General features: G+C 38.9%; 1 protein-coding gene across 1 annotated transcript; it reads left to right on the top strand.

The window, feature by feature from the left end:
- Window positions 1-272: 272 nt before the first annotated feature.
- LOC137295639 (uncharacterized) lies at window positions 273-23,029 on the top strand. Its single transcript, XM_067827092.1, has 11 exons — window positions 273-430; window positions 12,192-12,334; window positions 12,643-12,778; window positions 13,890-14,038; window positions 14,839-14,972; window positions 18,715-18,843; window positions 19,207-19,464; window positions 20,053-20,200; window positions 20,331-20,496; window positions 21,274-21,389; window positions 21,750-23,029. Exons 1-11 carry the CDS (start codon window positions 377-379, stop codon window positions 22,351-22,353), a joined length of 2,037 nt encoding a protein of 678 aa, XP_067683193.1. The 5' UTR covers window positions 273-376; the 3' UTR covers window positions 22,354-23,029.
- Window positions 23,030-24,598: the final 1,569 nt, after the last annotated feature.

Genomic DNA, 24,598 nt, shown 5'->3' with positions numbered 1-24,598 from the left:
CCATACCTGCAACACATGTTCAACAATTTCCAAATGCACAATACTGTTACTTTCTTACTGATTACACGCGTCTCATTAAGTCCGTTAGTGTTTAGTCTGATAGCAACCCAATGAGTGCCCGATGCAGTCCGAGATTACGTGACTGTCACAACGTTGCAGTGGGTGAGAGTGTTCTTCCACATAAGACTTAGGTACCCTGTATTTCCGCAACTCAGCAAATTAGAAACGGAAATTGAAACCCGTTAAATTCGCTGTGTATCAGTGGAGGCTCTAACGACCATCGACCATCGAATAGGCCAGTGGGTTGAATATGAGTTTGAGATTCGGGCTGCATCCATTTCACGCAGCGCACGTGTAAGGGATACCTGCATTTGAGATGAAGACAATAGGAATACACGTGGCTTTACTTCTCTGGCTGTTGATTATCAAGGCAGGTATATATTTATTCTCCTGAAACCGTTTAGTTAGCATGCTAGTATATATGCTAGTTAGAGGACACAAGTATATTCCCCATATATCCTACTAGAAGTTTTACTTCTCAAGACAGATCTACCTATATACGTAGTCTGTACAATAATGTGTATGAGGTCATATGTTCCTTTTGTTAATCCAATCTCTCTACCCAATATATGCCAAAGCAATGTAGTTGAGTTTGTGTTTATTCAGACGCCAGTGTAATGTACAAATTATTTACATACATGGAGCTGCCTAAGATTTTATGGTTAGCAATGGAAACAAATAAACGCATGTCAGTCTACGTTATCAAAACCTCAGATATTCAGTTATGTTAATAAGTTAACGTGAACTTATATTCAGCATTTAATATTAAGATTATAGTGATACTCTAGCATATCGGCGAAACTATGAATACTCAGTGCGATTCTCTGTGAATGTATGACATCCTGGGAAATATGGTGGGCGGGTCATTCTCTCAGCGGTCTAATACCTAGCACACATCTTAATGCGCGAGGAGTGCTTGAATTGATACACATATTGTGCGAAATCATTTACCGCATCTCCATTTGTATTTAAACGAAAACCACAACATACTTCTTGCACTTCATAGGACACGCGTTCTGCAAGTTTATGTTGTACTTAACGTGAATAAAACTGGCAGGAAATACAAACGGAAGAGCCTAGGACTATGCGAAACTGGATTAACTCATGCATGACCTTAGCTCGTGGTCGGTCGCTACAGAACCGATCCGGTGCGAGAGTCACTGTTTTCACCATAGTAGAAACACTAAGAGCTCTTCCTCCATCATCAGCATGTAAATGGATGGTTGCTTCTCCGTATGGCCAAAGGTTTTACCACCAGATATACGACATATGAGCTGAAGTGTCCGACGCACCTGCCACGTTTGTCTAAGCCCTCCTCTCCAACAAGAAACAGAACATGTGTGAACAGTTGTTCCAAGTAAGAGGAATTTAGGTGTAGTGAAGATCCCACGAAAGTGATCATGGATTTTGAAATAGGTCCAATGAATGCACTAAGAGCTGTGTTTGGTGCCCATGTGTCCATCCAATGATGTCTTTTATTGACCTAGTCAACAAGAACAACCCAACGGTGAAGCGGCTATTTGGCATGCGCAGTGGACTGGTCTTCTTACCTGTTGTGCAGGTCACTCATGGCATTGTATTTCAGGCCTCCGACCTATATACATTATAGTTACATGCATAATACGATCAAATGCAGCTTTAATACACAGATTATGTTAACAGAATATCACGTTTAGACATTGCATTGTTAATGTATTGTGATAGTTTCAAGTAAATACAGTTATCACAAGTAGACAGGATTTGTTTAAATGCTAGAGTAGGTGAGTTGGAGAGGTAACTTTCAGGAATATATTGTCTCCGTAAATCTATGTTAGATTGACAGAAATATATAAAAAAAATACATTTCGTTTTCAATAAGTAATTTACGTGAAGGGCATTTTTTATATATCTGTACCCGTTTTCCTTCATTAATTAAATTCACTTTGATTGTCCTAACCGAAATCGTATTAATGAATTTCTCAACCCTTTGGATGTTAAATGTCATGGGTACTTTTCGGGTTGGAGTATCCAGTTCACCACTGATAGTGACACTAACTCACAATTTCCCTTCCTCGATGTCCTAGTCGCTCGTACAACTGACAACACCATCCAAACCCCTGTCTACCGCAAACCCCTACATACCTACCAGTACATCCACTTTGACTAACCACCCTCTCAGATCTAAAACCAGCATCATGTCCACTCTTACGCCCCCGAGCTCGCAACCTCTCCTCTATCACTCACACCACACCACTCAACATACGCATCAAAGAACATAAGACGTCTACGAAAAAGCAGACACCAAGTCAGCCATTTCGGAACACATCACCAAATTTCTCAACATAGAATTAACTGGGAAACTGTCAAAACACTTACAAACAACGAACATGATTACACTCAGAGGTCGAGGCGTTACAAATACGCCGTTTTATTCGATCGCTCTATGAATAGAGATCAAGGCTATGACAGTCTCTCTGCTTACAACCATCTTATCCACAAATAATTATCCTCTCTACCCACTTTGGCTTCTCATCAACCTCCCTAACTCACTTTCCTCACCACTGGCTTCCCACTAATTAATTCCTCAAACAACTTGGCTTGGGGGATTAACGTAATTTCAGCTATTGTCCCACTCATCTTATTTCAGATCACCATCATGTCATTGTAGCCCGGCCTGTCCTCACTTCGCCTACACCTTATCTCGCCTACAACAAACATGATGTTATATGCTATCACCCCTATTAGGAGAATGATATTGCTCACATTTCGAGAAGAGAGATTATTCAAATGTGTTTGTTTAACAAATGTTGGAGATTATATTCCTGCTTCGTGTTGTTTTAGAGTTATCTCAATGTGTCTCGAGTAAAGACTTCAATGGAAATCCATAACATGTTTACTGATAAGATAAATACGATTAAGATCACAAATAGGGATAGGATATTCTCAAAATGGTTTGGATATTCTCAAAACAATTACCTTGAAGTATAAAAGCACGTGTGTCTCATACTTTGCGTATCAAAATGTCAAATCTTCATAGAGTCGAGTTTGTGACGTCACAGAGAGGCGGTTAGCAGGTTTTGTATGCAGGCTACCGATACAGACTGAACGTTAAACGTCAAGTTGCTACCCACTGGAAGTGTGTTGTCAATGGATGCAATGGACGTTGCAGTACTAAGCAATAGCCGAATACTAGAGCTGAAGTCAACTTAGATGGAACTTGGACCCAGACAGATGATGGCAAAGAAGTCCTCTGTGTAAACGACGGCGAAGACAACAGACTGCTGGTATTTGCTACAACCGAGATGCTGGAATACCTGACCAATGCTGATGTTCTTTTCATGGATGAAACTTTCTTTGGTCCAGGATGCTTGGGTAGAAGTAATGGAGCAGGCACTGGATGTCCCGAATATCTCAAAGACTACATTACCAGCACCTGGGTTGAAGATGACGCCAGATTCCCTGCCAACATCTGGAACCAGCATGAGAACACGGGTCCACGTTCAAACAAACACCTTGAGGGATTCCACAGTGGACTGTTGGCTACTTCTCCAGCAGAGTTGCAGCCTTCCTCCCGCTGTCAGTGGCAAATTGCTCAGGCCAATGTGTTCGAATGTGTTGCAGCAAAGCATCTATCCCTCAAACGTATGCCCCGCTCACATCCAAACATTGACCAATTCATCAAGGAGCTCAAGAAAATCGAGAAAGCAGACAGACGGACTAGACGACAGATAGGACTTGGAGGAGCGACCAAACCACCAGACCGCATTGATCGAGAGCGCGATCAGAGGATTGAGAGACACAGCTCTCCACCGGAGTGAAATCAGTGATGCAATTTTTTGATGCAGCTGGTCACATACTGTATGAGCCATATATGACTCATTGGTCGTGAAATCATGTGATCGATACAAATGCCAAGATAATTTGTTTATTCTCAGTTCCTTGGGTTGTTGGCGTAATGTCCGTTTGAGGGATAGATGCTTTGCCGCAAAACATTCGAACATATTGGCCTGAGCAATTTGCCATTGACAGCGGGAGGAAGGCTCCAACTCTGCTGGAGAAGTAGCCAACATCATGTAACGTTTCTTCTTCCAGTAAATATTCCTGTCATTTTACTAGATTACTCTCCTTCTTGATAGGACAAAATCAGTTTATTTATCCATCCTTTCTTCTAAGTGATCACAAATTTGTTTGGCAGTCATACTTCCTAAGAGTCACTAAGCGAGGCACCAGACTGAGGATGCTGAAACAATCTTCTTTCCTGAATCTGGTGTATTTGAGCTGAATAGTTATTGGTCTGAAGATTGTTTGACGCAGCTGACACATTTTGAGTCTTGGAAGTATCTAGACTGTGTCATTTGGTTTCCTTGCCTTCAATTTTAACTAGTTTTGCTTTTTGATCAAATGTTCATTTGAAGATTCTGAGCTGGAGAACATCTCTGAGCCTGATGAGTCGAGTGTGGTTGTATCTGGTTGTATTCTTCACCTAATGATGATGCTTGGTCGTTGTCAGGGAGCGGTCCTTTCCTAGTCCTTATTCACTACTCCTCAGTCACTGTCACGATGCCTCAGAGATGATGTTCCTGCGGCCCATAACACTTTACTAATGAGTATGTGGCCGCATCAGTCTGGACTGGTATGTCTACAGGCTTAACGCTCTGTTCTGGTATGTCTATAGGTGCATCACTCAGTGCCCGTATGTTAATAGGCGCATCAGTCTGTCTGTGGGCGCATTGGGCAGTGATATTTTGCCTATAGGTGCACCGCTCTCTACTTTTATGTCCATAGGGTCATCACATTGTACTAGTACGTCTGCAGGTGAATCACTCTGTATTGTGTGCCATACCTGGATGTCGTATTTATTTTCCTTTGTAAATCAAGAGGCACATCACGCTGTCTTGATACAAACTGGGTTTGACTGTCCTCAGTCGCATCACCCGGCGTTACATTGACTCACCCATCATTTGCGTCATACTGTATATGCCATTGTGTATCAGATTGTGCTTGTGGTATCCAGGGTATCCAGGAATACCCCACATTAGGTTTGGTTTATGTTTACACGCTGATTAAGGAAAAGGGAACACATCGAGACTGATGATGATGGGTACCAAGTGAAGTTTCTTGGACTTTGACTAATAATAATGGTACAGTCTTAATGGGGTTGTTAAATATTGGTGTTAGATTTTAATTTAGTGAATCGATTTGTTTCTTAAACATATAATTATAGACTGATGTTGCTAGATTATTACCCCATGTCATTAAATCGGCTATCTCTCCACAGAGTAGTTTGGCATATACGTATTTGCTTTGTCTCAAGTGATTACATCGAGGACACCAGAAAATAATGTAATGGATCCTCTGTGGAATGCATATGGCCACAAGGACAGGAGGGGTTTTCAGTTATCAACGAGATGTGAGTTCAAGTCGCTACAACCAAGATGGTGTTTGTGCAGTATTTCTTGACAATGGCGCGATCCGAAGTTAGCATACATTTTGAAATGTGGACTCAGAGGTATATCGTTTGTAATGATACGTTTGAACTGCACAAATGTGGGTGTGTCCCGCGTAACACTAGCGACGGAGTTCCAAATTTGGATAACAGAAGGTAGAAAGGCAGTATTGTAAGATGTGAATCCCCCCATTATGTTCGCATGGTAGTAGAGTTACGTAATTCATAAGTAGTCAGTTCTGAAATGCTTTGAGGAACACAGAGGGATAAGTATTGTGGAGCCAGACCGTTGACCATTGTATAAAATATAAACAGTCGGACAACTGGTAGTCTAGACTGCGTACCCTGTGTACCCCTCTGATACCCCAAAACGTACTAGAATTTGTACTTTACTAAGAAAGTGTTATCCCAAATATGACATATGTTGCATTTGACCACTTTCTAAATGGCATCGTGTAATCATAGCTTTCAGCCGTGGGAGCCGTGCCAACTTACACTTATCAGAGGGGTACACAAGGTACGCAGTCTAGACTACCAGTCGTCCGACTTTCATTTCTGTTGAAGTGGCGGTGGCTGAGCAGGCTAGGCGGCTGACTTTGTGTGTTGGCGATTAGGTGCCTGACTCTGAGGGTGCGGGTTCGAATTCTGGATAGGACTCAACTCCAAAAGTACTAGAATTTGTACTTTACTAAGGAAGTGTTATCCCAAATATGACATATGTTGCATTTGACCACTTTCTAAATGGCATCTTGTAATCAGTAGGAAACTGATTATTAGGACTGTTTGGGTTTATATACTTTTTGACTAGACGCCACCATGATGTAGAGCCGATCTCCATAATTACATTATGGTCTAACTATCATTGTATGCTCCTTTTGTTTTCCTCCTTCTGAGATCACCCTGTTTCTGGCTATTCTAAATTCCTTCCAATCGTCAGGATGGTTCCGAATTGTAGCAATCTTGTGCAGTCGAGTGCGTTTTCGCATACGTTTCCGCAAGTACCCATTCACCCAAATACAATCGTTTGGTCGAACAGATATTTTATGTGTACATATTTATGTATCACATTATGTAGACATGTGGTAAATTCTTCTTTGATAATATCCAGGTAGTCGGGGTTTTTTTTAACATATCTATCCAATCATTGGCAGAAATGCATTGACATAATCCCTATTATAATCGTAAGTAGTCCGTTTACATGCCGCTTTTCGTGTTTTTTCGTATTTAAGTTTAATATACACAGGACAATGGCCACTTCCCGGTGCTAAATTCCAGAGGAACTAGTCCGACGATGACAATGACAGTCAGACAAATTTAAGATCAATCAGTGAACAAGTTGTATCAGTACGTCTTTGAGGTTCAGTTATAACCTGTTTCAAACTGCACAATAGTTTCAGGTTATCAATTTTGTCATTTCATATATTATACACATTGGAGGTAAAATCACCTACTATAATTGTTTTGCTGTTAAGGCCAACGGCTTTACAAAGGGATTGTTCAGTTAAATCCCAATAGTGAGTACTCATATCGGCCCTGTAAAATAGAGTTTGTACATTTCTAATTAAAATCTGTTCTGCTTCTAAGTCAGATCATATAAAGTGAAGGCAGAATATATACAGGCAACACATAAATACCAGAACCAAGAATCACGAGCTAAACAACTTCACACAAGAGTAGGCATTGTCTAGATACTCCATCAATGCCGAGTGGTCATTTGCAAGCCTGCACTTGAAGGTGTCTAGTCTAGTTCTTCCAAATGTGTCTACTTTTTGTGGGGTCAGTCTTTGGCCGCCATTGTACTAAAGCCTCTTTGCCTCGTTCAGCCTTTGTTCATCTGCCAGCTCGAAATGTTTGAGATGTTGTTTTCCCACAACCTTCTTCAGACGACCATGCCAAACCTCGAAGTTCTTTATGCGTGGACTGCCAGCAGTTTTGGTACAGTCGAAAAGATTCACCTTGACTTTCTTGTGCACAGGTCCATGGTTGTGGTATCCAAGTATTTGGAACATTATGTCGTTCACTGTTGAGAGTGATATGCAGTCTTTTCGAATGCATTTCCACTAGATCCATTCTCACCATTTCTTCTTGTTCACAATAACAATGCGAAGTGGTCATTTTGCGCCTTAACTTCAAGGTATCTAGTCGTTCTTCCAAATATGTGTACTTCTTTTTGGGGTCCGTCTTTGGCCAGCATTGCACTGAAGCATCTTTGCCTAGTTCAGTATTTGTTCATCTACCATCTCGAAAAGATGAGATGTTGTTTACCCACAACCTTCTTGAGACGACAATGCCAAAACTCGATGTTGTTTACATGTTAACCGTCAGTATTTTTGGTAAAGTCGAAAAGATTCAGCTTGACTTTCTTGTGTAAGGTCCATGGTTGGGGTATCCAAGTATTTGGGAAATTATATTGTTCACTGTTGAGACTGATATGCAGTCTTTTCTTCTTGTTCACAACGACCTTGTAACAATTCATATGTATCTTCCACCACGGTAAAGAGGAAGAAACCTATTGTGTACTTGTCGTTATGTAAGTGATGAAAACTGTCAATTTCAACATTTGTAATGCATGCAACTTCAGTTTTTGCAAGAAAATGAATAACTCACAATTAATGAATTGAGTGAACTAAACTCACTAAACCCGCTGGTTCACACGTCAACTCGATGGTACAAATGTCACATTTCGTTTCCTGAGTGGACAAATGTTGCATCTTGTAGCAAACCACTGTCTTAATCCCTCAAAACAACACCGTTATCACAACATCAAACATCATCTAAATTTGAGAATGAAGATTTTTATGGATATCAACTTCTTTATATGAGAACACAACGTTTCGGAGTTAATGCTTACTCCTTCATCAGGTGATTGAGAATGGGGTACAGAGCTATATTTATATGTACAGGTAAAACAATGACAAAGTAAGAAGTGGAATGAATTAATGAAAGCTGGAAGCCAGTATAAACAAGCACTGATATGACCCAGCTGTGAACACCCTAACCCGAGAGGATGCATCTACCAGATCCCTTGCAACTGTGGCGACCTATACATTGGAGAAACGCTGAGACCAATCAACACCAAAATGAAGGAACACCAGACCTCCGTCAGCAAACTCGACCAGAAATCGGCCATCTCTGAACACATTCTCAAGAACCCGGGACATTCAATTCGATGGGAGGACACTAGGATACTATCTACCAACAACAGCAACTGGTGCCAAAGGAAACTACAAGAGGCCATCGAGATCCGGAGACTGAAACCAGCAATCAACCGTGACCAAGGAGTGTACCTACCAAGTGCCTGGGACTTATTGATAAATTAATCTCATCTATTTGTGTACATTCTATCTAGGTAATTCATGTATAGCCAATCTACCCGTGTACATCGATATCCTTATCAACTTGTGTTTGTACATCATCAACCCTCATGTAATCATGTTCATCAACCCTCATGTAATCATGCTCATCAACCCTCATGTAATCATGTACTTCATCCTTAATCCCCAATCATGTGTTATGTAAACATCATCCAATCATGCGTAATGTATCACCATTGGCTTCCATCCTTATCCCCAATCATGTACATCGTCCTTATCCCCTATCTGTGTCATGTAAAGATATCCTATCATCTGTAATGTATTACCATTGGCTTCCATCATTGTTATCATAACTGTCGGCTTCCTATCAGTGCTTGTTTATACTGCCTTCCGGCTTTCGTTAATTCATTCCACTTGTTACTTTGTCATTGTTTTACCTGTACATATAAATATAGCTCTGTACCCCATTCTCATTCACCTAATGAAGGAGTAAGCATTAACTCCGAAACGTTGTGTTCTCATATAAAGAAGTTGATATCCATAAAAATCTTCATTCTTATGTATTTCACTTCTAAATGCCCTTCAAAGACTTGATCAACTAAATTTGACAGATGTTTTACTTAAGGAGTTGTAGCACTAACCCCCCAAAAGGTTGAATATGAAAACAGTATTAGAGATCAACAGCACAGTAAGTGCATCACAAAATGCTGGATTTATTAAAAGTCGTTTCTAATTCAAAGTGGGGAGGGGATGAAGCTACCCTCCTCCACTTATATAGATCACTTGTCCGATCAAAACTTGACTATGGTTCCATCGTCTATGGTGGAGCCTGTAAAAGCAACCTTAAACTATTAGATTCTGTCCACCACCAAGGTCTAAGACTTTGTCTTGGGTCCTTCAGAACCTCACCTGTTGACAGTCTCTACGTTGAGGCTGATGAACCATCTCTTACACAACAGTACAGTACATTACTAAATTTACTCTAATGAATCTAACCCTGCGTATAACTGTGTGTTCAATCCACTTTATGTGGATTTGTACGACAAGAAGTCTTCTCTTGTTCCACCTCTAGGGCACAGGATTAAACCGTTTCTTTCTTCGGCCGGCATTGAGCTGGAAAACATATCTCCTTCCCGTCTTCTTTTTTCTCCTCCTTGGCAGTTGGTTAGACCACAAGTCGATCTAACATTAACTACATTAAAAAAAATCCGAAACTAATGAATTACAATATAAACAAGAATATAATCAATTAAAAAGTACATATAGCAATTACAAACCCTTATTTACAGATGTATCCAAGGTCGGTGGTGCAGTAGCTTGTGCCACTGTCATTGGATCGAGAACAATATCTTCTAGAATTCCTGATAACAGCTCTAATTTTACTGCAGAAGCAAACGCTATATTAACAGCTCTTAAATATATTCAAAGACACCCTAAACGTAAACAATATATAATCTATTCCGATTCTCTTTCTTGCCTCCAGGCTATTAGGGGTGTTTCTTGCAAACATCCACTTTTAATAGAAATTATTGAATTGTATAATGATCATGCTACTGGCCAATACGACATCATCTTTTGTTGGTTACCCAGCCACGTAGGCATTTCTGGGAACACACTGGATCACCCTGCTGCTAAAGCAGCACTCAACAAATCTGTGACACCACTTCTTATTCCCTACACTGATTATAAAGCTATCATTAGGTCTTACATCAGTGATCTGATGCAGAAGAGGTGGGACACTCAAGTAGGTATCAATAAATTACATGAAATATAACCGTATATTGGTTACACCTACTTGGGTTGTCAGTCCAGATTTGAAGAGGTCATCAGAGACGATGTCGTATTGGGCACACAAGATACACACATAAATATTTGCATAAAGGTGAGGATCCTCCGTTTTGTATCCCTTGTGATGAAAGAATCACAGTCAAGCATATCCTGCTTGACTGTGTTGAGTAGTCCATCACAAGGGATCAGTATTTTAATTCACAAATTGTGAAGGACCTTTTTAATAACACACGTTCTCATTTAATCATTGCATTTTTAAAAGAATTAGATTTATTAACTGAATTGTAAATAGATAAATATTTTATTATTGGAAGTTTAAATTCGTAACAGTGCTTGTTAGTGGCTGTATCCTCGAAGGGGGTTGAAGTACCGTAAAACTATCGTCCTCTTGAGAGGGTACGTAAGTCCCAAAACAGTTGAAGTCAGATTTAATCTTCCACATTTTTAGTCGTAGAATATGTGTCATTTTAAATTTTGGCTAATTTTGCATGCAGTCGCCATTAGCCGAGGGGATGGTGTAAAACCAGCTAGGGACCATGCAGGTAGCAAAGGTACTGTAAGTCCCCATGGTCCCTAGTATGGTGATCAACCTTCAGTTTTTGGCGATCTATGGCCTGTTTTTATGTTGTACTGTCCAAATAGTGATAATATTATTTTTTAAGTTTCCACGCTAGTTTTAAATACTAACTGTGATAATCTAAGGATTTTACTGTCCTTCGTCGACAGGTTCCTCATGATATGCACATATGTTTGGGTTTTTAATGTCACGTATGTTCTCGTCACGATATGGCTGCAATATTGCCGATAAATAGAAACTCACTCACTTTACGATCCCGTATTTACGTAGAAAACTATGGATACATCATGTCATTTAAAGCGAAGTCAAAAGTAACCTATGTTATATTTGGTTTTACACTTTCTTAGGAAATTCCAGACTTTAGTACTTTTGTTGGGTTGAATCCCATCCGAAAGCTGTGGATACTCACTGATATTTAGAAAATGCTCAAATGTCACATATGTTTCCTATATCAGATGGGACTCAACCCAACAAATAAACTAAAGTCTGTACTAAAAAACCTGTTATCTAAATTACATCATATGCTATCGAAAGCTTTCTTTGTATTGCAAACGTCCAATATCTGTAGCTACTTGTGCAAATACCCAAACCTTAGCGTTAGTAGTGATAAATGCAATGCCATGCATACAGACTTACCAATTACCATGGATTGATACGGGATTCTGATTTACTTGGAATAGACAGAATCATGTGTAACTGTAAAGTGCTCTGGTCACAATTTATACGTCTTTCAGTGGCATTCTAGAAGTTGGGTGGATGAAGCATGACCACTGTTTTATGGATGCACATTTATTCTGTGTAGATTTCGACACTGGTTCTTATGTCGTTGTAAAGTAAGCGATGACAACGACCTTAGATTCTATATCGAAACGTCGCCTATACAGAATGACGAAGTTGTATATCGATAAAATAGTCCTCATCCTACAATTTATGCTGATAGAAAGTCGACACATCAACATGTACTCATGGTTACATCATATTAATACATTTACTATTTGTTCACATCTATCGTCATGATTTACAACAGGTGAAGACTAGCGGAAAACTGGAGATTCGATTCATCAGATACGGCTCAGATGGCAAGGGTAGCAATGGGTACTGCTGTGACGGTGGGGGTTGGACGTGGTGCCCTGATTGGTGTGATCCGAAATTTACCTTGTGCATCGATCGGTAGGTACATTTACAATTATTATTGGGAAAACACACGAATCAAATATATTGAGTTGTGACAGTTTTCTATTTGTAGACAAATGTATTAGGACCTGGGCCATTGCTAGTAAAACCTCAGAGCAAGTAAGTCATACAAGGACTATAGTCATACAAGGGTCATTTTAATCGTTTCGAGATATGCATTAAAGAAAACCTTCACAATTGCATTTATAGCCTACTCAACTTTAAAGTAGTTCTGTCCAAAGTGACAAAATTCTGTGTTTTCGATGTAGTGTTTTATTACCTGTAGTATGGTTATGTAATTCCAGAATCAACGGAAGCAAGCAGTGCTCTCTTTACAAGAGAGCTACAAACTACATAGACAACCATAACACAGTCCAATTTGGAAGCAACATTCAAGGAACACCGAATCCTTTCATCATAGACGTGCCCGAAGCAATGCCGGTACGTGTGTTACATCAATCTCTATTTCACATCACTGTCCTATTAAAGAGGTAGGATACCTTTGTTTGTGCACATACCGTATGCGACAGAATGTGGCAACGGGAGCCTTAGGGTTTTTTTATATTACGCAGTTATTTCCCTTTGTATTCCTTCTAATCATACTTTATGACAGTTCGACCACACAAGCATTTATCCTGAGGTAAACCTAGTCAAGATTTATCCCCGCTTTTCAAATTTAATTTGTGTATGCTGTTTTAATTGGAGATAACGTTGATACCCTCAGGTAAGATATTTTATTTATTTTGGAACATTAATCTATTGTGCATTTATTATATAAAATTGATTTTGTAAAAAATCTTGTTATTGTAGAAATCGGGTTTTTTGTTTCATTGATGAATCAATATTTTGATATAATATCTTGAGGTATGGAGGTTAAATAATGTATCAGATCCTATATACTGCCTTCAAAATATATTTTCCTGCTTTATTTCACATCAGTCCTGAAATACCTTTATACATAAAAAAACATATATTCAATAATGCAAGTAAAGGATGTGTTTTTGAGAGAACCTTTATTAATATATTATTTCTTACAGACGGTGACACAAAGGGTCACCACTTAGCAAACAAATGTCGTGGAGACTTGATACTTTTATTATATAATTAAATTTGGGACACATCTTTTCTAAAACTGATACCAAATTTAGCAGTTTCTTGACGTTTTGATATTTTGTATCCAACCTCCTTAAAGAAACCATCAGAAGCAATTCTCGCGATATCATGTCACTTAGATAAGCAGAAGTGATCAAAGCCGTTTTCCATCCATAAGGAATCAGTTCTAAAAGATGTTGATTGTGACGCAAATCGAATCTGTACCAGACAAACTAGCGAATGTCACCATACAATACAATGGCAGATCGTGTGTTCACGAATAACTTTGACTCATTATGCCGGCGGAACCCTCTGCTTCCACTCCCGATTATTTACAACTCATTAAGAGCAAGTTCTGATAAACCTATTATGCAATATATACGAAATAAATCGATATGTATTATGTTATCGACTCATGTACGCTACACTCAACAGAGGATATACATTTTCTTGTATCCAGTCCACGATAGAAATTACGGTGCAAGTGTATGACTACGATGGCGCCTCTGATGACCACATGGACACCCTCTTTGGGGTGATGAACATCCGGGCCGCTTCTACAAAAGACACAGCTATATACCGCCCATACATATTGGCGACCAGGACAGAGTGAGTCAGTGATAATATCAGAGAGTTGATTTAGAAGGCTTTGAACAGAATAATCTGCCATGTTGTTTAGGAGATAAACGGTCCCAACTGTATTCCCGCGTTTCAAATACTCAATCACACCCAGAAATTGGCCAACACATGAATCAGATGAGAAACATTTTAAACAAAAAAGTAAACCATAGGGTTTTACTGTCTGCACTCGTTTACGTCGAGTACTGGTACAGGAGTGAAGTGTCATCAGCTGGCCGTTTCAACTGGTTCCCATGGTAGCATCTGGAGTTGCTCATTTGTGACGTCATTCTGACATTACGTCACAATATGATTTGAATGATGTCACCACTCTTGATGACACAACAAAACAATTGTTTGCGATGTTTCTATGTATCAGTACTCAGCGAATAGTCTTGCACTTTCCGGGAATCAAATACCATTTGATCATATTTTTCAACCAATCAGTTTACAAAACACAGTGACTTTTGGTTTACAGGAATTCATAAATACTTCAAAATGACAAGGTTGCTACATGAACTGTTCAAATTTTGAATGATCGATAGTACTGAGCCAAAATAATGTTACTTTGACTCATGTATTTCCATCATTTAAACAGCACCAAATATTAACACGTAATACTTAAACATTTTGTTTATGGTGCTTACACTAAAAATGTACCGAGTAAATGCAGGTACAGGTTAAAGATCGCGGTCTGTACCTTGCCTATTGCGACCTGGACTATTACGGCTTTGCGTGTCATACGTACTTACTCATGGTTCTCAAACTGTAAACTGTGGAATATTTTCCAGGTTAAAGATTGCTGTCCGAGCCTATTGTGCCCCTGACTGGTACGGTTCTGCTTGTGAGAGATATTGCAACACCACTCCTGGCTACAGTCACTACACGTGTCACTATCATACAGGAGCTAAGATGTGCTTGGAAGGTATGTTGTGGTGGTTCATTTCGATACTGACGTGAACAACTGTATTTATCAAAAGAATATTTAGAAAGTCATACTAGATTATTAAAATATGCATTGATAATATTTTTTTTGTTATGGTATGTTTACGTAGTCTGAACATGTTGGTATTTTTGTGAGATAATAATGGATAATGTTAAACTTTATGGCAAATCATTACATCCGCTATGTCATGTTAAATGCATTTGTGTCAGTCATTTGTCTCTCGCATGACGATATTTTGACTACAGAGTGATAACAGTCATGGTCTGGTGATTTTACTAATACAAAGTAGCTTGTGTTAACTTTAGTGTTAACTGTTATATATGCTAAAATGACATTGAGAAAGTAAACAACATTACACGTAATGTGTAATTGTACCTAGTGAGTGAGTGAGTGAGAAACGCATGAGCAATTTTGGTGGCGAAGTATAGTTTTCAAACCGTTTCATTAACCAATTCAGACTTACTTTTCATCCGTTTCGAATTTGTCGTGTGAAAGTGAAAAGAAACTACAAAGTCTGGTTTATCTAAATTCCAATTCAATTTTAGTTTTCGGAAATTGATTTCACCTTTTAGTTTTGAGTAAGTAGATGTATTTTAATGATTGGTAATTTAGATTTGTAACTAGAATTATTAGTGGCCGTACCCTCGAAGGGGGTTGAAATGTTGTGAAAATATTGTCTTCCTGGGAGGGCACGTATGTCCAAAAACATTCGATGTAAATTTAACTCTACCGAGTATTCTTGTTGTTTTAATTTTGGCTAGCATTTCTTACACTCGCCAGCGGCTGAGGGGATGGTGTAAATTCATCTAGGGTCCATGCAGGTAGCAAAGGTACTATCCCCATGGTCCCTAGTGTGATGATCTACCTTCGGGCTGTTTTTATTTGGTATTGTCCAAATAGTGACATTAGGTTTAACTTTCTACTCTAGTTTTAATGATAATTGTGATGCTCTAGTTGTTTTACTGTCCTTCGTCGACGGGTTTTTATAGTAGACATATGTTTTATTTCAGTGTTAAATGTCGTCACGGTATCGCTGAAATATAACCGATGTGACCTTAAACATTAACTCACTCACTCATTGAATTTTAATTTTAAGCTTTAATTATGTTGTATTTCTATATTTTATGTCGAACTTTACTAACTCACTATATTTTGTCATATGATTTAATTCCTTTTAAAGAGGCTAAAGGACAAGGTATGATAAGGGTGGTTTTTGGCCCACTAACAGGATTGGCTGAAAACATGTTATTTGTTTAGAGACAAGTTAGCTTTGCATAAAAACGCTATATTTTATATGTTCTGAGGTGTAATTTTTCTGCAGAGGGGCCCAAAATGGGTTTTATCAGTTCCCATGAAAAATAACTAGAAGTCTGCAATATCAGTGTGTCATAATGGCTTATTTACAACTGTTATTTTATTTACATACATATTACAGCAGTTTTACGACAGGTAGTCATGCTGAAAATCATGTCAATGTCAGTCATAATGGTTTAACTTCAAGGGGCCCAATTAGGTTTGCAAAACATTGTTAATTCAATTACTTGCCAATTATGTCCCCCAAACTCAGTCATTATTCACAGCAATCTTTGCAAATGTAATCCATGGGTCCATTGTACAACATGTAAGCATGATAACAATCATGTTGCACTAAGAATCACAGGGGCCTGTTTTGGGTGAAGCTTCATTTTGGGCACAGCTTCATTCTAACTAGTAAGTGGTACAAGTCAGCATTTACAACCAGTTTTAGCAAATATACAGTTAACATCTCAATCATCGTATGTTATTACAATAGCCAACCATGTTGCACTAAAAATCACAGGTTTTGACCTCAAAGGGGCCCATTTCGGGTGAAATTTCATTGTCAGTGCAGGTTCATATTAACACCATGCACATGTTAAAGTCAGTATTGAAAAGACTTCACAGAGTAATTATTCACAACTTATCCACTTTAAAGATATAAAACATCCATTATTACTCTTCATTCACACAGTCATCAATCTCAGTATCTGATTCACTCTCAAGAACTGCAGTATTCAAAAGTGTATAAACCTAAAGTAGATCAAAATGTATAAAATACGAATTTAAAATATTGGGAACAAAGGCAACTAGACCGACTTGAAAGGGTGAATGGTCAGTGTCTTAAGAAAAGATTTGCATGATGTTAATTAAAGCTTGTTTCACCAGTGTTGTAACATAGATTACCAAACGTAAGAAAACAATTACAATATTTAGATTTGACGTGAAACAGTTTAATTAAACATTGTAGGCTTGATAAACAAACATTGAAAAAAAGAAATAAAGTTACATGGATTTGAACCTACATGTCCTATAACAAGAGAAACCTACAGTCCACTATTGCAACCATTAGGCTACATATTCCTTTGCCTCCCTGTGTGAATTTAATCTTATATATTACACTTTACAACTATGTATGACTTGAGTCTGCTTGTGTTCATCACCTGCTAGACCTTGATACAATGTTCTTATTCTAGCTAAAACATCCTTCTCATACAGTTAAGTGTAATCATTGTGGTTAAATGAAATCTAATATGTCATTGGAAACATCAGGGTACATAAGTTCTTGGAAAATGCAAATGTTTATACATGGCAATCCTGTTGAATGACAGTGTTATTTTGACAGTGACAGGTGACATAAGGTGTTAGATACACAGATTATAGAAAAATCAGATCAAATTCTTACATAACAACAAAGATTTTCACCTTTACAGTACTGCTTGATCATATTTTGAAAATCGTCAGACATCTTCTTACTTTTCTAGCAGAGACCAACAACCAAACACCAATGTTTACCTCTCATAAATCTGCCTTGCGAGTGCCTTATGATATTGAAAATTTTAATAACGATGTTTGATATGTGTATTTTAGAGCACAAAACCGTTCAAAATATAATGTATCATGGCACATATGTGTAAATGTGATGGATTGTTTTTAATGATGTTAGTTTATGTCAATGTTTATTTTTTGAGATGTTGTATGGGGCAATTTCATATACTGAAAAAATGTACTTTTTTAAAGATTTTGATGTGAGCAAAAGCGTGACCCACCACAATTTGTTAGGTGTACATTCTATTTTACTCGCTTCATATATGGTGAAAAAATTGAGATGGGTCACGCTTTTGCTCACACTTTTCTATCACTCTGAAAATCAGAAAATGTAGGTTTCTAGAAGATATTGTAAAATATGTCAACTTCGAGGTCTTCAAAAGAGGAAAACTAACAACACTAAAAACATAAAAATGCTACTGGAGGTAACTTCAACAATTAGTTTAGCTCCGTTTATGCTAAAATTATCGTGTTGTAAAATTTTGATAATCATGACATGTTGTGGGCCAATAAGGGCCTCTATCATACCTTGTCCTTTTAAAAGAAAATGTTCTCAAAAGTTCTCCTATTGTATGGACATTATCACAGAAATGCTGTGTGACAAAAAGGAGTGAGTGAGTGAATTAAAATTGAACGCCACATCGGCAATATTGCAGACATGTTGCAGATAGTGACAGAAATGAACACAATCAAGTCCTGGTGCATCTTCACCTATAATTGTACCAACCTGTTAGGTTTGCAAACCTCAGAAAGTAGAATCTTCCAGTTAATTTTGCACCAGCATGTCGTATGAGGAACATTGTCTGTCTTTGAAAAATAGATAAGACAATGGTACTTACTGCATGAATTTCTATAAAATACAATGATAAAACTGCAGGTTGGAAGGGAGACAACTGCACCCAGGACATCGATGAATGCACAGAAACTGACCAAAAGTGTGAACATGGAGGCACCTGCACAAATACACGAGGAAGTTTTGAGTGCACATGTGTGGAGGGGATCAAAGGTAAGTAGACAGTATCTGTTGTCACTGCACCGACGCATTCACAATAAAGGACAGGCCATATGCCATAATATATTGTGCATTATCATGTCTGCCACACATGAAATTCCATCAGCAAATAGACTGGGGAAGGATATGCGTGTAAAACACCTTTAACTAAATGTCGCAAAAGATACCCCAATGACACGCACCCTAATTTCCCCGAATTATTTCAGTATATATCAGTAATGAGAGGGGGTTGGGGTGGGGGGTGGGGGGGGGCGTCTGAAAAGAACTCTGTATCTAGTACATCGTGTACAAAATTTAATATATATGTTCATTATGGGTCTTTTTCCACTTGGCATGTAATTATTAAACATTGTTCAGGAACGCAGTGTGAAATTGTTACCAACCAATGTGTGATGGAGCCATGTTTGAACGGAGGGACGTGTAACGGAAACGAAACAGATTACGAGTGTGAGTGCCCAGTGGAGAGGACTGGAAAGACATGCGCAGAGAAGGTTAATTTCTGCGACAACGCCCCCTGTGATAAAGGGAACTGTACACCTGACCTCTTGATAGCGACTCGGTTCAAGTGCAACTGTGAGTTTTCCTGGGTAGGAGATAGGTGCAGCCAAAGTGTTGGTAAGTAGAATGAATAGCATCATGTTCTCCCCATATTCATGTATATCTTCTATATACCTATCTGTATTATCTTTCAAACCTTAGCATATGTAAGTACAGAACTAAATTTCGAAATCACTTAGTAGCCACAAAAGATCACTGAACATTCAACAAAATATTTTGAATGACGTACGGTGAGGTTTAACTTTTCTCTCGGCAGCACAATATGTGAAGCATATATGAAAGCATAAATGTAAATACATCAGTCCGTAATTGCTGAAGTCATCATTTCATTTTCAAATAAGACCGTCTTCACTAACGGAGCTAACATGACCAACACCTTGCTTCATCGCACATGTATTTAAGCATGGTGTTTGCTTACTGAAGGCCACGTACAAAAAACAATGGATGAGTATTTCATATTCTTGGAATGGAAGTGATTAATTAATATAATGATAATATTAATTGATTAATTAACATTAATGAACATATTTCATGTGCCAAACTGGCATGTAACTTCACAGCAAATGGTTATTTTATCCGTACGTTTAGTTTTCACTTTTTAGTTGTTATGAATGTATTCTTAACGTTTCATGTTTTGGTACACAGATATTATCAACATAACACTCCTGGGTGAGATTGATCATACAAATAGAGGCGACCTAGCTGATGGCTTGAACAGACTCATCACCGAACTCGGAGGAATTCCAGGAAGGGTGGATGTCAAGTTAACAACAAACATACAGAAAGGACGCATGTAAGTGACAAGCACAATGATGCATACCAACACGATAAAATGGGACTCTTCAGTGACTTAAATATTTAAGTGTCCATCCTGCAGTTAAGGTGCAAATCGTTACCAAGTGTGGCTTTCCTTTGCTTTTCAGTTATACAACAACGGACATACAACTATATTTTGCTTTGGACAACGGGTCCTTTCTAGACAGTGTTTCAGTAGAGAGGATCTTCGAATCCAACAGTGCTGAAGTCATCAGTGACTATCTCCCTCTCACGTTGTACCCTCCCCAAGATGAAGAGAAGGAAAACATGGAGGTGACGACACCCATACTGTTACCAATGTCTTATTAACTGTTTATGTAACCCTTCATTTAATTATTGAACACAAAAGAATAAATAAGTTACACTTTCTTGCATCCCTTGAGCTATTTGACCTGTATACTTTGGTGCCAGATGTGAAAACATTCGATTTGATTATTTGTGTTCATTCGGGAATATTCCAAGTATAAGATGGCGATCTGCAAATGTCAGCTCTGGGTGACACAATCCAGTGATTTAGTAAAGGTTACTTGGGAGAACCATTTCCAGAATCGTCACATATATAACTGAACTCAAAACATCTGAAGTAAAATTTAATTTTCCACTTCCTTAGTCGTTGTAAATTGTCATTTTATTTTTGGTTAAATTTGTCTACAATCACCAGCAGCTGAAGGGATGATGTAAATCCAGCTAAGGTAAATGCAGGTAGCAGAAGCACAATAAGTTCCCATGGCCCTTAGTGTGGTGGTCAACCTTCGGGCGTTGGCGTTCAGTAGCCCATTTTTACATGGCACTGAATAAATAGTTTTCTGCTTTCATACATGCTACGTAGTTTTAACTCTTTCTGTGATACTCAAGTTAGTTCACAGTCCATCGATGACTGGTTCTTTAATTGTTTGTATTTATTGTGCATCTACAACTCTTCCTGACACTACATGGCTGCAATATTGCCGATGTGACGTTACACTGTAACTCACTCATTCACGTAACAGAGTTTATACCCCTGAAAAGTCGTCTTTCAGATAACAACAGGTCAATATGAGTGTGTTTCAGAATCCACACAATGATTGGAATACGAGCCAGTATGTGTCGGCCATTCTACCTCCTGTAGGACTTGTCCTGATGACTGTGCTGCTTCTGGTGGCTTTCTGTATCCGGAAAAGAAGATCGTAAGTATTCCTGACAAACGTGCTGATTGTCATTCTTCACTGTACGAAGATAGGTGTTAAAGAATAACAGCAAGACTGAAGGACATAGCGTTCGTATGAGCCTTATTACTGCAATCGGACTTAGTACTGTCGACACATATCAGGACCCAACCATCTGAACTTTCACTGTTTAGAATAAGGGCTTGTAATTTTTATCCCTAACCATTGACACTTACTTGTGGACATATGTGACTCATGTAACCATCAACATTTCTTATACATAAATAAAACTTGATAACTAACTGGCTTGTTGCAATACATTAGAATGGGTTTTGAGCATTCACGTGAAGAACTGATATACTTTAAAATTTGCATTTCAAGAGGCAAGAGTGAAAATCGACTCATGACAGTTGTGGCGGTTGTGCCATGCAACAGGAACCATAACAGACCCGGAAATGTCCAAGATGTAAGTGTACCTCCAGACAGCAGCAGGTGTCTCTCCATCCAAGACGAAGATGATGCGGCACCACCTGAAACACACTGTGATGACGCAGCACACATCCATGTTGGTACTGGAGCTATGACCTTTCCGCCAGCGCGTAGTCAGGGTGACAGCGTGTCCCTGGATCACAACGCGCGTCATGATGACGCAGAACCACCTGACACTCATTTTTATGACGTATCACACATCAACGGAGCATCTGTAGATATGACCCTTGACAGTGGAAGACTACAGGGTGCCAACGAGCTTCTGGATGACAACACACGTCAATGGGACCTCCAAGCTCGCCGTCATGTCACGTCACATACAGACCTGCCTCTTGACGTGCTCCCACATGCCTCTGTACATCATCTGACCAGGAACTATGAACCGTTCGATCGTTGTGAGGAAGAGGATACAGAGGGCACTGTCGTTGATGACAATAACGTTGAGGACATCTCAGCGGAAAACCCCTACGTTCATCTTGTGGTTGTGAAAAGATAGACTTTCAGTTGCACAAGACGATGATGTCAACAAAAAGCAGCTACGAAATGAAATGGACACTTCATGATTTTGAGAAGCCTCTCGTCTATCGGATCGAATGCGACATGTCAGCGGACATTTCAATTTACGATTTAGTGTTCTTTTATGTTTACGAATCTGCATGAATATCGATGCCAACTGTAAATAGGTTTATTTATGTACATATCGTATCAGCTATAAACAAATGATTATTTTTGTTCACAGTAAAGTTATTTGCAAGACTTTGATCACTTCATTTGTCAACGTTTTGAAAACGATTAGGTATGGGACACGCTGTATTCATGAGCGACCACTGAGAAGGAGTAGTCGATAAATCAAACATAAATCAGAATTACAGTTTTTTAGAATAATCTAAAAATAACACTTACAAGAAACAGGAAAGAGTCTTAGCGTAAATGCTGTCATGGAAAACAAGCTAAAGAACGAATGTGTCGAATATGTGACAAACTTAAATGTTTTGAGAGAGGATTTTCCAAGCTGCTAACTGATGAGACCATCACACATTTAAGGTAACAAAGACGTCACACTCTGGTTGGAGTTTGACCACAAACAATCAAGGAAGGATACTGTTTGTCAAAGTCACTGAAATTCAATGTTGTACGAAAAGTTCTATCTTCTATATTACAATTTACTAGAATTTTACATCGATAATTGTTGTGTTTTTATTTCAGACCTCCCTTAAATACCAGGTTTATTGTGAATAGTTGCAACATTTGAGGTGGCCCACTGGTTAAAGCTGAACACGCTGAACACCCGAGAAGCTGTATCACTAACAATCGCATGACGTCATATGACGCATACAGTGCCAGGAATTCGAAAACCGTTCGATTAACTGTTTTTCAGTTCTCTAGAAATTTATTTCACCGACTTTCATTGCTTTATTTAAACTATTTCACACATTGGATCGCCTGCACACTCATCTTAAACATCATTAACCATTTTTTTTGCAATTTTAAGCTTTTTAGAATACTAGCATGTTTCATGGACTTTAAAACTGTCGTCGAGAGGCAGACGCCATTTTGTTTACATGGTACATGGTTAGTAGCGAGATTATCGATCTTCAAAATAAAATAACATGGCGATGAGATAAATGCGTTGTAAACTTCTCCCTTTCCTGTGTTTTGACATCCGGCTCGGGTAACACAGGTACAAAGAGGCATACATCACACCACATTACCCTCGAGAGAAGCATACAACTTACATAGTATAAAACGTGCAAGTTGTCTACACAAAAGTGCTTCCACAACATGCCATATGAGTGGCTAGCGATTTTCAAAATAAAACAATTGATATTTAACATGGCGATAAGCTAAATACGTTGTATGCTTCTTCCTCGGGTAATACGGTCTGATGTACGCCTCTCTGTAGCAGTGGTTTCCCTCACTTACCGGCTCGGGTGACACTGTTACAAAGAAGCGTACATCAGACTACCGGCTCGGGTGACACTGCTACAAAGAAGCGTACATCAGACCGCATTACTCTCGGGAGAAGCATACCGCTTGAAGTGTTACTATATGTGGGTATCATGCACGCAAGCTATTCTCTGCAGACGATTTCACCACGTCTGGGGATGTACCGTTATACAATTTACCTGTTGCCGCCAGTCCTACACCATCTGTCTGTGGCAATCGGCCCTACACTGTGTGCCTATTGCAATCGGCCCTACACCATTTGACTGTTGCAACCGGTCCCTGATATGAGTAGCAGTTTGCAGCAGATTTGTTATTGCCATCGTTCTGTCTAATATGTGTTCGATTGTAGTTGTTGCCCTTGTGCGTTCAGATCGCCATTATGACTATCGTATCCAGAATTTGCGGATGACAAATTGAGGAACATGCTGCATTTGGACAACAATGTGTCCATACCTGCAACATTCCAATGGCAACACTCGGTCAGCACGTTCCAAGAACTGAATACACCATACTGTTACATGCGTTTCATAACGTGTCTTTTAGCGTTTAGTCTGTTAACAACAAAGTACGTTTGGGTGATTGCCCCTCAAATATCTTATACCTTCATTATCAGAAATTGCCGTATATTCTTCGAGGTATATTGCAAAGCATAATATTTCCGACTTTTTCGCACAGCATATCTCGATCATGACGCCACACACAAAAATACCCTACTTCCCTATCCATGACTCTGGAGAGGCGGTGAATACAGCTCCAACTTTCATTTTCTACGCATTTCCCCAACACAGAAAATT

The sequence above is a fragment of the Haliotis asinina genome, chromosome 9 (assembly GCF_037392515.1).
Source record: "Haliotis asinina isolate JCU_RB_2024 chromosome 9, JCU_Hal_asi_v2, whole genome shotgun sequence".
NCBI lineage: Eukaryota > Metazoa > Mollusca > Gastropoda > Lepetellida > Haliotidae > Haliotis > Haliotis asinina.
This window is presented reverse-complemented; position numbering and strand designations above follow the sequence as displayed.

Bases quoted from the DNA above. Each gene is read 5' to 3' on its own strand.
- LOC137295639 (XM_067827092.1), top strand. From the start codon at position 377: ATGAAGACAATAGGAATACACGTGGCTTTACTTCTCTGGCTGTTGATT. The intron at 431-12,191 runs GCAGGTATATAT...GATTTACAACAG, and splicing joins TCTGGCTGTTGATTATCAAG to GTGAAGACTAGCGGAAAACT. The intron at 21,390-21,749 runs GTAAGTATTCCT...TTGCATTTCAAG, and splicing joins TGTATCCGGAAAAGAAGATC to AGGCAAGAGTGAAAATCGAC.